Source organism: Myotis daubentonii, chromosome 3 (genome assembly GCF_963259705.1).
Source record: "Myotis daubentonii chromosome 3, mMyoDau2.1, whole genome shotgun sequence".
Taxonomy (NCBI): Eukaryota; Metazoa; Chordata; class Mammalia; order Chiroptera; family Vespertilionidae; genus Myotis; species Myotis daubentonii.
The window spans coordinates 107,463,902-107,480,713 of record NC_081842.1 but is presented as its reverse complement, the minus strand read 5'-3'; the positions used below and the strand labels follow the sequence as shown (position 1 = coordinate 107,480,713).

General features: G+C 47.1%; 1 protein-coding gene across 7 annotated transcripts in view; it reads left to right on the top strand.

Annotated features, from left to right (window-relative positions):
• The first annotated feature begins 511 nt into the window (after nt 1-511).
• HPS3 (HPS3 biogenesis of lysosomal organelles complex 2 subunit 1) overlaps nt 512-16,812 on the top strand; it is a 75,130-nt gene continuing 58,829 nt past the window's right edge. For 5 of the 7 annotated variants that reach the window (XR_009451886.1, XR_009451887.1, XR_009451888.1 and 2 more), the window contains exon 1: nt 513-855. Coding sequence is in view for 3 of the 7 variants with exons in the window: in XM_059688186.1 (XP_059544169.1) it covers nt 639-855 (217 nt within the window). In the remaining 4 variants the exon portion in view is untranslated. Of the gene's footprint in view, nt 856-16,812 lie in introns of all 7 variants that reach the window. The other 2 variants (XM_059688188.1, XM_059688187.1) reach the window with 2 other exon arrangements.

Sequence of the window (16,812 nt, the reverse complement as noted above, 5' to 3'; positions counted from 1 at the left end):
TTTTTTCTGTTCTCTGCGGCTCAAACTAACCTGTCAAATACCTGGAGTTCACTAGATGATGTCCACAGGTTCTTTCATTCCACAAACTTGTTTGTTTTTGCCAAGCACGTTCTAGGCATCGTTCTTTCCAACTAAACCATTCTAGAATTTAAAGTATTCCTGAGCAGCTCCTCCTATATTTAGTAGCGAGTTGCGCTGTGTGCACCTCACTTCAGTTATTGCAGCCCTATACTCCAGAGGCTCAAGGCTGGGGATGGGGTGGGGGACATCAGTGATGCCTCTGAATCAAGTAGGAAACAGTACATGAGAGCAGATGACTAAATGTGAAAACGTATTCCAGGGCCTAAAATCTCTCCTGGCCCAAAGCGGTAACGTGAAAAGACAAGTGACACTGGCCCTCAGCCTTCGCAGCCGGGACTGGGTTGGAGGTGGGTGGGCGGGCGGGCGGCTGTGACCACCCTTCCAGCCTCAGCTCCGCCCCACCCCGCCCCGCAGCGGCCACTTTAAGAACCGGAGCCGCGGGCGGGCGGCTGGCGCTCACGTGACGCGGCAATCGCTCTCACTCACGGAAGTGGTCCTGCCTCTGCGGCCGGCGCGGGGTCCCCGGGCGCCACGACTGGCTCGCTGCCGTGGCCGGGATGGTGCAGTTGTATAATCTGCACCCATTCGGGTCGCAGCAGGTGGTGCCCTGCAAGCTGGAGCCCGAAAGGTTCTGCGGCGGGGGCCCCGACGCGCTGTTCGTGGCAGCGGGCTGCAAGGTGGAGGCGTTCGCCGTGGCCGGACAGGAGCTGTGCCAGCCGAGGTGCGCCTTCTCCACGCTGGGCCGGGTGCTGAGCCTAGTCTACAGCGAGGCCGGTGAGTAACGATGGGGCCGTGGCGCGTTGGGGCCTCCGTCAGCAGACGGAGCGTCCGGATGCAGGCCTGGGAGGCAAAGGGTCTTCGTGCTTCCGGGAACTTGCCGGAAGGTCTCGGGTAGTGGGGCGGCTGTGACTGAAAATAGCTGAGCTGTGCTGTTGTCCTGGCAACTACTGGTGAGAGCCTGCTTTTAGAGGGCGGGGGATGCTGACTGCTCCTCCTCATCTTATACCCTAGTCCAGTGGTCGGCAAACTCATTAGTCAACAGAGCCAAATATCAACAGTACAACGATTGAAATTTCTTTTGAGAGCCAAATTTTTTAAACTTAAACTATATAGGTAGGTACATTGTTATTAACTTAATTAGGGTGCTCCTAAGCTGGCCTTTGCTAAAGACGTCCTCAAGCTGATTGAGGTACGTTCGCTGAGGTCGACTCCTTCCAACTCTCCCATCCACACTCGTCTTGTATACTTGTTTCCTCTATCTCCTTTCGTTCATCCTCTCTATATGTCCAAACCATCTCAACATACCTTTCTCAATCCGCGACACTACATCTTCTTTCACTCCACAACGTTCCCTAAAATTAACTTAATAAACTTTACTTTTGTCACCCTTGCATGATTTGCGGACGCTTCTGGCATTAACCACTGCACAATGAGACTGCTGACTGGCTCACTCAACTCCTGCATGAATCTCGTGCACCTCTCGCTGTGTATCCCTGGCCTGCCTGCGCTGAGTCTCCCATCGCCCAACCGACCGACACCCCTCCCCCCCACTTCTTCTAACGCCACTTCTTCAAAATAGACTCGCCCATGCCGAAAACCGACTTCTGCGCATGGGCCACAAAGTTTCAATCGCACTGTACGTGTGTGCCCGCAAGTGGTATTTTGTGGAAGAGCCACACTCAAGGGGCCAAAGAGCCACATGTGGTTCGCGAGCCACGGTTTGCCGACCACTAACCTAGTCAGATGCCCTAGTCCAGGGGTCCTCAAACTTTTTAAACAGGGGGCCAGTTCACTGTCCCTCAGACCGTTGAAGGGCCAGACTATAGTTAAAAAAAAACTATGGACAAATTCCTATGCACACTGCACATATCTTATTTTGAAGTAAAAAAACAAAACGGGAACAAATACAATATTTGTATTTGCATGTGGCCTACGGGCCGTAGTTTTAGGACCCCTGCCCTAGTCAGTAAAGCCTGTGGTTGGGTAACTGGGTTCCACTCACTGTAAGAAACCCAGACACTTAAAAAAATAACAAAACAAACACATACATTTCTTTTTTTTTTTTTTTTTTTCTGTCTGGCGTCTTCATGGTTCTTTTTTTTTTTTTTTAATTAAATCTTTATTGTTCAGATTATTACATTTGTTCCTTTTTTCCCCCCCCCATAACTCCCCTCCTCCCAGTTCCCGCCCCACCCTCCGCCCTCACTCCCCACCCACTGTCCTCATCCATAGGTGCACGATTTTTGTCCAGTCTCTTCCCACATCTCCCACACCCCTTTCCCCCCCAAGAATAGTCAGTCCATTCCCTTTCTATGTCCCTGATTCTATTATAATCAACAGTTCATTCTGTTCATCAGATTATTTATTCACTTGATTCTTAGATTCACTTGTTGATAGATGCATATTTGTTGTTCATAATGTGTATCTTTACCTTTTTCTTCCTCTTCCTCTTCTTAAAGGAAACCTTTCAGCATTTCATATAATCCTGGTTTGGTGGTGATGAACTCCTTTAGCTTTTCCTTATCTGTGAAGCTCTTTATCTGACCTTCAATTCTGAATGATAGCTTTGCTGGATAAAGTAATCTTGGTTGTAGGTTCTTGGTATTCATCACTTTGAATATTTCTTGCCACTCCCTTCTGGCCTGCAAAGTTTCTGTTGAGAAATCAGCTGACAGTCGTATGGGTATTCCCTTGTAGGTAACTGAGTTTCTTTCTCTTGCTGTTTTTAAGATTCTCTCTTTATCTTTTGCTCTTGGCATTTTAATTATGATGTGTCTTGGTGTGGTCCTCTTTGGATTCCTTTTGTTTGGGGTTCTCCGCGCTTCTTGGACCTGTAAGTCCATTTCTTTCACCAGGTGTGGGAAGTTTTCTGTCATTATTTCTTCAAATAGGTTTTCAATATCTTGCTCTCTCTCATCTTCTGGCACCCCTATAATTCTGATGTTGGTACGCTTGAAGCTGTCCCAGAGGCTCCTTACACTATCCTCGCATTTTTGGATTCTTTTTTCATTTTGCTTTTCCGGTTGGATGTTTTTTGCTTCCTCGCATTTCAAATCATTGACTTGATTCTTGCGCTCCTCTGGTCTGCTGTCGGGCGTCTGTATAATATTCGTTATTTCAGTCCGTGTATGCTTAATTTCTAGTTGGTTCCCCAATATAAGATCGAGGGTCTTATTAGTTTTCGTGTAGATCTCATTAAGTTTATCGGCAGCTTCTAAACAGTTCTTGAGAGACCTTAAAAGTGTGGTTCTGAACTCTATTTCTTCCATTGACAATTTTGTCCTGTTTCTTTGTCTCCGCATTTTGTTATGCTTCCTTGGTGCACCCCCTAGTGGTCTTTGTTCGCAGTCTTATAGATAAATCTTGATTGTTGTAGCTAATCCCAGGGAGGGTTTGACCTCCAGGCCAAGTGGCTATGAGAATCAGCTGTGTCAGCAGTGAGAGAACTTCTGTCCTCTAGGGAGGTGCTAATCTAGCCTTTGCCTGAGGCTATCCGGCAAATGCCTCTGTGCAGGGCTTGGGCGGGGCAGGCCGCACAGGATCAACAGGGTGGGCCGGAGAGAGCAGTTATGGCGGCTCTCAGTCCTGTCCCAAGGGGCTCTGCCTCTCTGAGTCCCAGCACCCGCTGCAAAGCTCGGAGAGAAAGCTGCACTCGCTCTGACCGAAGCCAGACAGTCCCGCTTCTCCCGTTTGAGTCTGGGTCCCTAAAGACTCGCCCGGATCTGGAGCTCAGAGTCTGCGACTCCCTCCCGACTGAAAACAACAACCGCGCCCTCCGCCGCCAGCCCGCTCCGCGCACTCTGCACCTCAGAATTTGACTTCAGCACTGCGCCTCCTCTGAGTGTCCGTATGCTTTTCTCTTTCCTCCTAGTTGTAGGACTTCCACTCAGCCAGCGTTCCTGTGGTTCTGGGTGATGTCCGTTTCGTGTTTTAGTTTCACTTTTGAAGTAGTTGTTCAAAGCGGCAAACTCCGGCGTTAACCTATGCCGCCATCTTGGTTCTCTCCAAACACATACATTTCAAACACAGACAAAAGTAGGGAGAATAGTAACCTGAGACCCCAGGTACTCCCAGCTTCAACAATTAGGCCAACTCATGGCAAGCCCTGTTACACCTATACCTATATCCACTGTCGATTTTTGAAAGCTCACATTGTATGATGATTTTAAAATCTATATATGTGGAACTCCCCTGCTGGAAGCTGGTCCATCCTTGCTGCTTGATACAGTTGCTGCAGGGAAGAAACATCTGTACAGCATATGTTTCAAGGGACCTGGCCAATATGGCATACTGTTCTTAATGTTTACTCCCCTACTTAGCGCTATGTGTTTTAACCAAGGTCACCTCTCCGAGAAAGGTTGTTTCCCCAGGTGGGGATTTTCCCCTGGAGTTAGGGATTAACAGGACTAAGGAAGGGAATAAATCAGTAAAACCCCTTAACTAAGTGCCAGGCGGGTAGTTAATCACTTTAACTACGAACAATCACGCTTAAGCTACATAATCTTTACTTAGGATACTCTCCTTCAGTTACTTCCTTGTAGCTTAACAGAACAATAGAGTAGTAACCTTGGAATGGTGATAACATTTGGAATAGAATGAATAGGATTAAAATCAACTGGTATAAATACAGATATAACAGGAGAATAAAGACAGAACCTGGCTAGGCTGCTGATCAACTGAACACTGTCCGTGTCATTTCTTCTTTGCCGACTTTGTCCACACCTTTGGGAACCCTTGGACCTGCTGGGGTTGGACTCCAACACTCTCCTCTTTGAATGCCCAACCATCCCCACACTCCTACCCTGTCCCCAACCCCACCCCTGCCTCCAAACAGCTTAGCAGCATCCACTGTTATTTTTCCACCAGAAAATTGAAGTGTACCAAAGGGGCACTGTGTGTGTGTGTATATCCCTATTTTAGAAAACTCCAATATTTAATAATAGGTACTTAAGATTGCAAAAGGATTCACCATAGGATTTTAAAAAACTGTCTAAAAAATACACTTAAAATTTGATTCCTCCTTTTCCAGAGGGGTGTAAAGGTGTAAATATTAGTATTACAGTGGAACCACTTACGTTATTAATGAAGTGCAAAGCATCTAGTCCAGGGGTGGGCAAACTTTTTGACTCGAGGGCCACAATGGGTTCTTAAACTGGACCGGAGGGCCGGAACAAAAGCATGGATGGAGTGTTTGTGTGAACTAATATAAATTCAAAGTAAACATCATTACATAAAAGGGTACGGTCTTTTTTTTTTAGTTTTATTCATTTCAAACGGGGCGGCCCGCGGGCTGTAGTGTGCCCACGGCTGATCTAGTCCCTTCTCTGTCTGCAGGTGCGAGTTCATTGAAACTTTTGGATCTCAGTTTCAGTTAAAAAAAATAAATCAATAGATCAGTGATTTCCAGGCACTGGGATTTTGTGGATCAGTAAAAAACTGTGAGGCTGCTGTTCATTTTATCAACTAAATATATATATTTTTAAAAATGAAGAGTCCTTATATTTACTGCCACCATTATTTATAAAAGTAAAAACAGCCTCAACTGTTGGATGTCTTTGCTTTATGATCAATTTACTACACTGTAATTAGTTTTTCTTTTTGACTAGTGAAGACATCAACAGGGGCCTGCAATGGTTCACGGACCTGTTTGAACATTTTTAGATCTGTAAGTTCTCTTTTAGCAGAAGATTCTGATTTAGGTATTTCTTATGAAATCAGTTTCAGTCGTTTCACAATATTGGTAGTTTTTCTCACCCAACCCCCTTTTAGGCACAGGAGTTCTCACCTGAAGAGCTCTACTGAGAGCCAAATTCACCAGTTTCAACTTTACTGTGTGTATGTGTGTGTGTGTGTGTGTGTGTGTGTGTAAGAGAGAGAGAGAGAGAGAGAGAGAGAGAGAGAAAAGCAATACACTGTTTACATTATTTGCTCCATTCTTCCAAATGGACATTCATTCTAGAATTGAAAGTGGCAGGCATTTTATAAACTTTAAACTTTCTTGACTGTCAGTAGTGGTGATTCTAAGGATCCTTGGCACATAAGAATTACCTGGAGGAAGCTTTAAAAAATACCGCTAATATAAGAAACATTCAAACCTGTAAAGAACTTTATGAGTTTATTTGAGCCAAACTGTCAACAATTGCTGTGAAGAAGAATCTCAGGTATTGAGATAATGCTCTGGATAATGATGGTTTTTCACCTTGTTTCATACATTGCAATCAAAGGAGGAGACATAAGTGGGTTACATGAAATCCATTGGTGATTGATTAGAGAGGCAGGAGAAATTAAAAGGGGGATAGGGGAGGAAAACTCTGGGATTGGATAAAAAGTAAAATGATAGACACATGCTTTTTTAACTTTTTTTTAAAATATATTTTTATTGATTTCAGAGAGGAAGGGAGAGGGAGAGATAGAAACATAAGTGATGAGAGAGAATCATGGATCGGCTGCCTCCTGCACGCCCCCTACTAGGGATTGAGCCCACAATCCCTAGCATGTGCCCTTGACCAGAATTGAACCCAGGACCCTTCAATCTGCAGGCTGATTGTCTATCCACTGAGCCAAACCAGCTAGGACACATGCTTCTTTTACATAGGTGGGTACAGGATAGTTAGTTAACAGTCAACAATTAATGATAACAATAACAATGAGGGAGTTTGTGGTCTCCACCTTGGAGCCTTGGCACATTGGATGTGCCCTGAGGGGTCTGGAAAAAGGGAAGTTACAAGTTACCCTGACATTCCACAGGTATGTTATCTAGGTGCAAAAAGACGATAGGCTCAGTAAAAATTGAAGTTGATCTTTGCCAGGGAAGATATTGGCCTAGGACAGTGGTCGGCAAACTGCGGCTTGCAAGCCACATGTGGCTCTTTGGCCCCTTGTGTGTGGCCATGAAGTTTCAATTGCACTGTACGTGCGCGCCCCTACGTGGTATTTTGTGGAAGAGCCACACTCAAGGGGCCGCAGTTTGCCGACCACTGGCCTAGGACATGACTACCCACCATAGACTGCTGGGAATATACCTAGGACAAGACTTTTTACCATAGACTGCTTTTTAATTAAAGTTTTAATTTCAGACCATCCTTTGTGGTTACTTTATTTATTTTTAAAAATTTTTTCTTTGTGGTTACTTTAGGTTTCTTGAGTTTGCAAGGTTGCCACACAGGCCTTTCCTGAGCTAGTCAGGTTAGCATGTGGCCCCTTTCTGTCCACAATACCAATGCCTGGACCACAGCCTCGAAAACCAGTGTCAGTTTTCTGAGGTGTGGCCCAGCATTGGGGTAGTGGTAGTCTAATATTTAGCCAGGATTGAGAACCACTGACCTAGAGCCATACTGGCTACTGTAGGCAGTGAGTAGGATGGTGACCTCATTAATGAGGCCTTGAAATCAAAGATGTTTTTATAATCTGGTTGCTGTCTTAAAGGAAGTTCAGGAGTCATGTGGAATGTATTAGCATGGGTTATATGGTTCAAGGGTAACTTTCAGTTCTCGCTTAAACCTCAACCTCTGGGTACAGCTTCTATTAGTCTACACATAGCTAACTCCTAGTTATGCGGCTATCCAGGTAACTTGTCTTCCATGTCTCAGCTTTTACTTTTTGGTGTTCTTTCCTCCCATTCACAGTAACTTGGACATGAGGGGATTTATGCTCTAAGCACCCAGTGTCTTCCTCTGTAGGCAAATCCCCCATCAAAAACAGAATGAATCTCATATCAGCCATTTATATGGGGTGGACAAAAGTAGGTTTACAGTTTATATGGAAAATACAATCATTAATAATACTAGAATAAGCCGTCTGGTGTACTCATAACTGTAAACCTATGTTTGCCCCATCCTGTGTTTACTGTAAGTGCTTTGCAGGCCTCAAGCAGTAAATAATTTCAGTTTTATTATGTTATTTTTTAAAATCTCTAATAGGGTGCTATTCTCCTTTCATAAGATTTGGGGGTATAGGGAGAAAGTAGGTAGAAATTTTAAGTCATAAAACATATTTTGATGCATTGTATATTATTTCTGCCTTCTTTTTAAAAAATATGTTTTTATTGATTTTAGAGAGGAAGGGAGAGGGAGATTGAAACGTCAATGATGAGAATCATTGATTGGATGCCTCCTGCATACTCCCTACTGGGGATCAAGCCCACAACCCAGGCATGCGCCCTTGACCAGAATCGAACCCAGGACCCTTCAGTCCACAGGCTGATGCTCTATCCACTGGGCAAAACCAGCGAGGACTATTCTGCCTTCTGATGTCAATTTTGTCATTGGAGTGCAGCTTTTTTCTTAACCTGGTATTAGTTTTAACCAGGTTTTTTAATCTTACTAGAGGCCTGATGCATGAAATTCATGCAAGAGTAGGGCTTCCTTCCCCAGCTGCTGGCACCAGCTTCCCTCTGGCACCCCGGACCTGGCCTTCCCTTGCAGCCCTGGCTTTGTCTGGAAGGTTGTCCTGTCTAATTAGCATATTACGTTTTTGTTATTATAGATTACATAAAATGAAAAGTTTACTTATTTTTAAAAATCAATGACTCAGCTTAAGAGTAGATATGAGAATGATATTTTATTTAAATTTTTTTAAAAATTTTTTTGATTTGAGAGAGACTGAGAGAAAAACATGGATTTGTTGGTCCACTTATTTATGCACTTATTGGTTGCTTCTTGTTTGTGCCCTGACTGAAGATTGGGGTATGGGGATGATGCTCTAACCAACTGAGCTATCTGGCCAAGAATGGCTTTTTAATTTACAAATAAAAAAAGCCTTGGACTCATGCTGCTTTAAAAAGTTTAGTTCTTTTCTCTTATAAAGGGCTATAGCCTCCACTGAATCCTCTAGATTTATATCTCCTTTCTAACATTTTGAGACACAACATTATTGGGGAATGAGCATTGACTTTTAAGCTAACCAAATCTAGGTATAACCAGTTAACTGCCATGATATTTTGAATTTAATTAAAAAAGGTCCACTGCTTGAGTCTATAGACCCTTATGGCATACAAATGGTTAAGTTCCTCCTCCATACTTTGTTGACTGTGTGTTGCCTTAGGCAGGTTACTGAGTTTGTCTGAGCTTCAGATTCCTGAGCAATAAAAGGAGAAGGACATAATATCTTAATGGTATGCTGTGAGGATTAACTGAAAGAACTCTGAATCTCTGATCTTAAGGCTTATGAGGTAGACAAACTTAGGAAGTTCTAGGTCATCTATACTAATAAAAGGGTAATATGCTAATTAGACTGGATCAACCAGACACCTTCTGGGCGTCCAACTTCCTTCCAGACAAAGCCACGGTGGCGGGGGCCAAGGCAGAGGTGGTTAAGGTTGAGCAGACCAGTAGGAGAGCAAGCAGTTAAGGGCGAGATCAGGCCGGCATGGGGGAGCAAGCAGTTAGGGGACGATCAGGCTGGCAAGGGAGAGCAGTTAGGGGGATCAGGCAGGCAGTGGAGAGCAGTTGGGGAGGATCAGGCCAGCAGGGGAGGGCAGTTAGGGGATCAGGCTGGCAGGGAGAACAGTTAGGGGGCGATCAGGCTGGCAGGCAGGCGAGCAGTTAGGAGTCAGCGGTCCTGGATTGTGAGAGGGATTCCATATTGGAGAGCGTGCAGGCTGGGCTAAGGGACAACCCCCCTCCCGTGCACGAATTTCATGCACCAGGCCTCTGATCATTTATAAAACAAGTTATTGATCTGAAAATATACAAACCAGCATGGGTGCTATGTACAGTTTGCAGATTATATATACACAGTTGATATATAGACTTTATTAATGAAATAGGCATATATTTATAGATGCATGAATAAAATTTTATTATAACTAAAAAAATACTGTTAATTTTAAAATTAATTTACTAACTTGAATATGACACCAGGCAAAAAAAGAAAAAATAGACAAATTGGACTTTATCAAAATTAAGAACTGTTGAGCGTCACAGGACACAATCAAAGGATTGAAAAGACAGTCCACAGAATAGGAGAAAATATTTGTGAAGCATATATCTGATAAGAGATTAATATCCAGAATATTAAAGAATTTCTATAATTCAATAACAGAAAAAACAATTCAAAAGTGGGCAAAGGACTTGACAAGCATTTCCAAATGGTCAACAAACACATGAAAAGATGCTCAACATCACTAATCTTCAAGGAAATGCAAATCAAAGCCACAGTGAGATACCATTTCACACCCATTAGAACCCTATATAATAAAGAGGTAATATGCAAATTGACCGTCATGCCCTCACAAGATGGTGGCACCCACAGTGGGAGCGGGGCCGGCTGCTCTGCCGCTGATGGCAGCTGCCCAGCTGCCCAGGGTCGGCCCGAGGCGCAGGTAACCAGGGCCAGCTGAGGCTTATGCTGCCAGCAGTGGCAGCAGCAGAAGTATGATGGGGGCATCACCTTCCCCTGATAGCCGGGTCACCTCCCACCCCTGTGGGTTCCCGGACTGTGAGAGGGGGCAGGCCGGGCTGAGGGATCCCCCAACCCCCCCACCCCCACCCCAGTGCACTGGGCCTCTAGTGGCTATTATAAAAAAAGTAGAAAATAACTGTTGGTGAGGATATAGAGATTTTGGAACCCTTGTGCATTGCTGGTGGGAATATAAAGTGGTATAGAGCTGCTGTGGGAAACAATACGGTGGTTCCTCAAAAAAAACAATTATGTGATCTAGCAATTTCACTTCTGGGTATAGATATGAAAAAATTGAAAATAGGGACTTTTGCAAATATTTGTACACCAATATTCATAATAGCATTTTTCACAAGGGCTAACAGGTGGAAGCAAACCAAATGTCCATCAGTAGATGAAAAGACAGACAAAATGTGGCATATACATGTATGACCCTCATTAATTATAGCATTATTTATAGTAGCCAACACATGGAAAGTCTTCACTGACAGATAAACAAAATGTGGCATATACATATCTTATATAATAAAGAGCTAACATGCTAATTAGACCAGACACAGAATGACCTTCCAGAATGACCAGTGGGCAGGGCCAGAGCCAGTGAACCTGTACCACCAGGCCAGCCACGGTGGGAGAGTTGGCAGTGCGGGCCTGGTCCCGGTGCCACCCCCTTTCGCAGAGGCGGCGGGAGAGGTGGCATGTGGGCCCAGTCCCAGTGCTGCCCCTTCCACAGAGGCAGTTGGATGGGGCACGACTACGGCTCCTCAACCTCCCACAGCCCCTCCCCTGGCTGGCCTGGCCCCTGGCCGGCCCCCCCAACCAGTGGGCATGGGGCGGGGCCAGCACTAAGGAGCAGCGAGCCTGGCTTTTGGTTGAGTGGTGCTCCATCCCCCCCCGACCCCCCCAGCTCAGCCAGAAGCTGGGCTCATGGCTGGCAAGCACAGCGGCGGTGGTGGAAGCCTCTCACGCCTCCGCGGCAAGTGGGCAGTAAGGAGCCCAGGAGGGGTTCTGGACTATGAGAGCCCCAGACTGCGAGAGGGATATCTGAGTGCTGGCGCATTTCATGCACCGGGCCTCTAATCTATATATATTAAAGGCTAATATGCTAAGTATCCTTCCCACTGTCTGATCGGTCGCTATGATGTGCGCTGACAACCAGGGAGCTTAACACAGGAACTGCTGTAACATGCACAGAGAAATGGCACCGTGAACCAGGCACTGACAAAGCAACACTTGGCTTCCCCCAACTGGGACAGAGGCCCTGCCACCATCCCGGAACGACAGCCCACCAAATCGCAGCTGATGCTGCCATGGCGCAAAATGTGGCCCACAGCCCCGCCCAGTCTGCAAATGGTGGCTGTGGGCGCCCGGTAATGACATCATGTTTTTGTTGACATTCTGAAGCCTAAATTTTGGACAGAATATGTCTGAAAACCAACTATTGCCACAACGTACCTCTGAAGCCAAAAGAAAGTGACTTTGTCAACAGAATATGTCTGAAGAACTGTTATCGACAAGTACTATCAATACTGGTAGGAACTGCCTTCATAGCGAAAATGAGGAAAATGAGGATGCAGTTATCAAACACAATTGTGGTGGAATGACTGTTACATGTCAATTTTTCCTATCCCTAAATTTCTTCAATGAAAAACCATCTGATGGAAAATTTGCTCGATGTTGTAGCAAAGGCAAAGTTTGTCTAAATGATATGAATTTACCAGAATACCTGGCATATTTTATAAAAAATGATAAACGATTCTGACAGTAAAAATTTCATGGAAAATATTTGTTGTTATATCATGTTGTTATTGTTTATTTATTAATCAATTTATATATTACTTTCATGTACATTTTACTAATTTTCTTTCATCTCTGACACTTCTATTATAGAGAAAGGGTGAATAGTGATATTAAAATATTTCTTCAAATTAATGTCCTTTTAGTGTGCATGAATTTGTGCACTGCACCACTAGTAATAGAATATTATTTAGCCTTAAAAGGGAATGAAAATCTGACACATGCTGCAACACAAATGAACCTGGAAGACATTGTGGTGAAGTAAGCCAGACACAAAGGACAAATATTGTATGATTCAGTTAATATGAGGTACCCAGGGTTGTTAAATTCATAGAGACAGAAGGTAGAATGGTGTTTGCAAGAGTTGGGGTTGAGGTCAGGGGAGGAATGGGGAGTTTAATACAGAATTTTGGGGAAGGTGAAAAAGGTCTTTAGAAGGATGGTTGTGACAGTTGTACAACAATTGAATGTACTTAATGCCATTGAATTGTACACTTACAAATGATGAAAATGGTAAATTTTGTTATGGGTATTTTATCACAATAATTTTAAAAAATATTTAATAAGGGACTTATTGGAAGATGGAGGCTACAGGCATATTTTAAAAAATATAAACATAGTCCTAGCCAGTTTGGCTCAATGGATAGAGTGTTGGCCTGTGGACTGAAGGGTCACGTGTTCAACCTTGGTTGCAGGCTTGATCCCAGGCCCTGGTCAGGGGCGGGGGGAGCATGCAGGAGGCAACCAATTCATGTGTCTCTCACATTAATGTTTCTCTCTGTCTCTCCCCCTCATTTTCACTCTCTCTCTAAAAAAATAAAATAAATGAATGAATGAATAAATAAATAGAAAAATATCCTCGGTTGAGGATTAACCAAAAAAAAAAAAAAATGTGTGTGTGTGTGTGTATAAATTTTTTTTTTAGTATTATGCTAAGCAAAATAAGCCAATCCGGAAACGTTAAAACATGCAACAGAATGATGTATTTTAGGAGGGGAGGGGAGTATGGGAAGAAGCTAAACAAAGAACTTAAATGAATACTAGAGGCCCGGTGCACAGATTCATACACCGTTGGGGTCCCTCGGTCTGACCTGTGCCCTCTTGCAATCCAGGACCCATTGGGGGATGTCGGAGAGCCCATTTCAGTTCGATTCCCACAGCCCAGGCCAAGGGACCTCAACCATGCACTGGGCCGGTTTTGGCCTGATCCCCACAAAAGCCAGGCTGAGGGACCCCACTGGTGCACAAGTCTGTGCAATGGGCCTCTAGTATGCATATAAGATCTTTGGCAAATCTCTTACCAACCTCCCCCTACCCCCTTTCCTCTGAGATTCATCAGTCTATTCCATGTTTCCATGCCTGTGCATTGAGCATCTGCCCCCCCTGGTGGTTAGTGTGCGTCATAGCTACTGGCCAGTCGGCCGGTCGCTTAGGCTTTTATATATATAGACTAGAGGCCCAGTGCACAAAATTCGTGCACAGGGGTGGGGGCCCCTAAGCCCAGCTTGCACCTCTCCAATCCGGGATCCCTCTCGCAATCCGGAACCACTGGCTCCTAACCGCCTCTGCCTGCCTGCCTGGTGCCCCTAAGTGTTCCCCTGCTGGCCTGATCACCCCTAACTGCCTAACTGCTCTCCCCTGCCGGCCTGATTCCCCTAACTGTTCTCCCCTGCCCGCCTGATCCCCCTAACTGCTCTTCCCTGCCAGCCCGATCCCCCTAACTGCTCTCCCCTGCTGGCCTGATCACCCCTAACTCTCTCCCCTGCTGGCCTGATCCCCCTAACTGCTCTCCCCAACCAGCCTGATCCCCCTAACTGCTCTCCCCTGCTAGCCTGATCCCCCTAACTGCCTAACTGCTCTCCCCTGCTGCCCTGATCCCCCTAACTGCCTAACTGCTTTCCCCTGCCAGCCTGATCCCCCTAACTGCTCTTTCCTGCTAGCCTGATCCCTCTAACTGTTCTCCTCTGCCTGCCTGATCTCCCTAACTGCTCTCCCCTGCCAGCCTTATCCCCCTAACTGCCTAACTGCCACTTTCTTCCTTCTGCCTTCTTAAATGTCTCCGGACTTCTCCCTTCTGCCTTCTCCTGCGGCACCTTCTCCTGTGGCCTCTGCAAAAAGGACCGTGGCACTGGACCGGTCCTCACAGTTGCCACGGCTGCTGGCCCTCAGCCCTTGTAGCCACTGTGGCTTTGTTTGGAAGGATGTCTGGAAAGACGTCGGGTCTAATTAGCATATTAATCTTTTATTAGTATAGACTAGAGGCCTGGTGCCCAAAAATTTGTGCACTCGGGGTGGGGGGTCCCTCAGCCCGGCCTGTGCCGTCTCTGTCTGGGACCCCTCGGGGGATGACCACCTGCTGGCTTAGGCCCGCTCCCAGGGGGATTGGGCCTAAACTGGTAGTCAGACATCCCTCTGGCAGCCCGGGAGCCCTTGGGGGATGCCCACTTGCCAGCGGGGAGCAGGCCTAAGCTGCAGTTGGACATCCTTAGCGCTGCTGAGGCGGGAGAGGCTCCTGCCACCACTGCTGTACTGGCAGCCGTCAGCCTGGCTTGTGGCTGAGCAGAGCTTCCCCTGTGGAAGTGCACTGACCACCAGAGGGCACCTCCTGCATTGACCATCTGCCCCCTGTTGGTCAGTGTGTGTCATAGTGACCAGTCATTCCCAGTCATTCTGCTGTTAGGGTCAATTTGCATATTACCCTTTCATTATATAGGATAGAGGCCTGGTGCATGGGTGGGGGCCAGCTGATTTGCCCTGAAGGGTGTCCCGGATCAGGGTGGGGGTCCCACTGGGGTGCCTGGCCAGCCTGGGTGAGGGGCTGATGGCTGTTTGCATGCTGGCCATGGCCCCCAGCCACCCAAGCTCCCAGTGGAGGCTGGCTGGAAGCAGGTATCTGGGGTTTGTTTATCTTCTATAATTGAAACTTTGTTGCCTTGAGTGGAGCTCAGAGCCAGCCAGGGCCTGTGGGAAGCTTGGCTTCCTCCATCGCCAGGGCAACCAAGCCTCCTGCTTGCTCCAGCTCCGTGGCTTCTGGCCGCCACCTTGGGTGGGCTAATTTGCATATAGTTGTTCTGATTGGCTGGTGGGCGTGGCTTGGGCCATAGAGAAGGTACGGTCAATTTGTATGTTTCTCTTTTATTAGACTAAAATTCGTCACTGGGGTTGGGGGGGAAAGGGGCCTCTTAGTCTGGCCTTCACCCTCTCCAATCTGAGACCCCTCAGGGAATGTCCAACTGCCTGTTTGTGCCCACACTTTTAACAGATAACAGCTCCATTGTTGTTTCTTATGCTTAAAACCATTGGAATTAGTAGGTATTCAAAGTGTGTATACATTTTGGGGGGACACCCTGTATATCTCTAGTCAGTGGTGAAAGAAACCAACAGCAGATTTGGAACCCCCAGACAGGGAACCTCGCTCACTCCCCACATGTCTCCCCACTTCACTTTCCACCTTCGTGGGCAGCAGGAGAATCAATGTTTTCTCTCATTAATTCGGAAAAGCACGTCCTGTCAACTGCTGCCCGGCAGGAGTGCGCTAGGCCCCAAGCAAGCGAGGCTCAGTCAGGGCAGCCTTCGCTCATGGGTGCTGGCACCCAAAGTGCACATTCCTCCTCTATAGTCACCCCGACTATCCCACTATTTCACTAAGAGGATGGAATTCCTCTCCACCTCTGGGTTCTTGATCTTGAACACTGACCGAAGGCACCTCAGCGATGGCCGCCCGCGCCCACCAGGTGTGTCTGTCTGCATCTGCTCCCACCTCAGCACCTGCATTAACCCCCTAGAGGTGATCTCATAGCTGCACTGGCCTCCGTGGGAACAGGGCATCACCACTCCGCCCTCTCACTGTCATCTCACAGGCCCCCACCCTCAGCACCCAGAACACCCAGACACACTCCAAAGGACGTGAGCGCATCAGAGGGGATGTGTGCACATCCTGTGGGGGTGTTAGGCATGCTGGGTTGATGGAAGTGCGGTGGAGAGGCGGGGGGAACTTGTGCATGTCTTGGTTTGCAACTGTTGCAGGCGCGGGAGGGTGACAGTGTGCTGGGGGATGTTCGCACACGGGGGGGGGGGGGGGGGGGGGGATGTGCACACCGGAGGCCTCTGGCTTGCAGATCCGCAAACCCCCATGGTGCGGCCAGGAGGATGTCAGTGTGGCCTGCCACGGTGGCTGTCCCTGTGATCCTGCACCTTCTGGGCCAGGAGGCGGATCTTGAGCAGCCACTCCTGGGCACGGATGGCCTGCAGGCGCTACTTCAGCTCAGCCTGCAAGCTCTGCTTGGCGCGCTCACAGCTGTCACCACCACCATGTGGGGAGTACAGGCTGCCCTCTGCCAGCCTGCCTCCCCTGTCCAGAGGCTCTCTGCGCTGCTCACCTGCCCAGAGTGACTGGGGCTGGTCGGAGCCAGGCGTCCTGCCCTGCCCAACCCTGGCCGATCCGCCTCTGTGCGAGCTGCCACCCCGCCGGGAAGGGTCATGGATCAGGTCCCGGGACCGCAGACAGCCTCAAGCACTGCCCCCCACCTGGCAGGG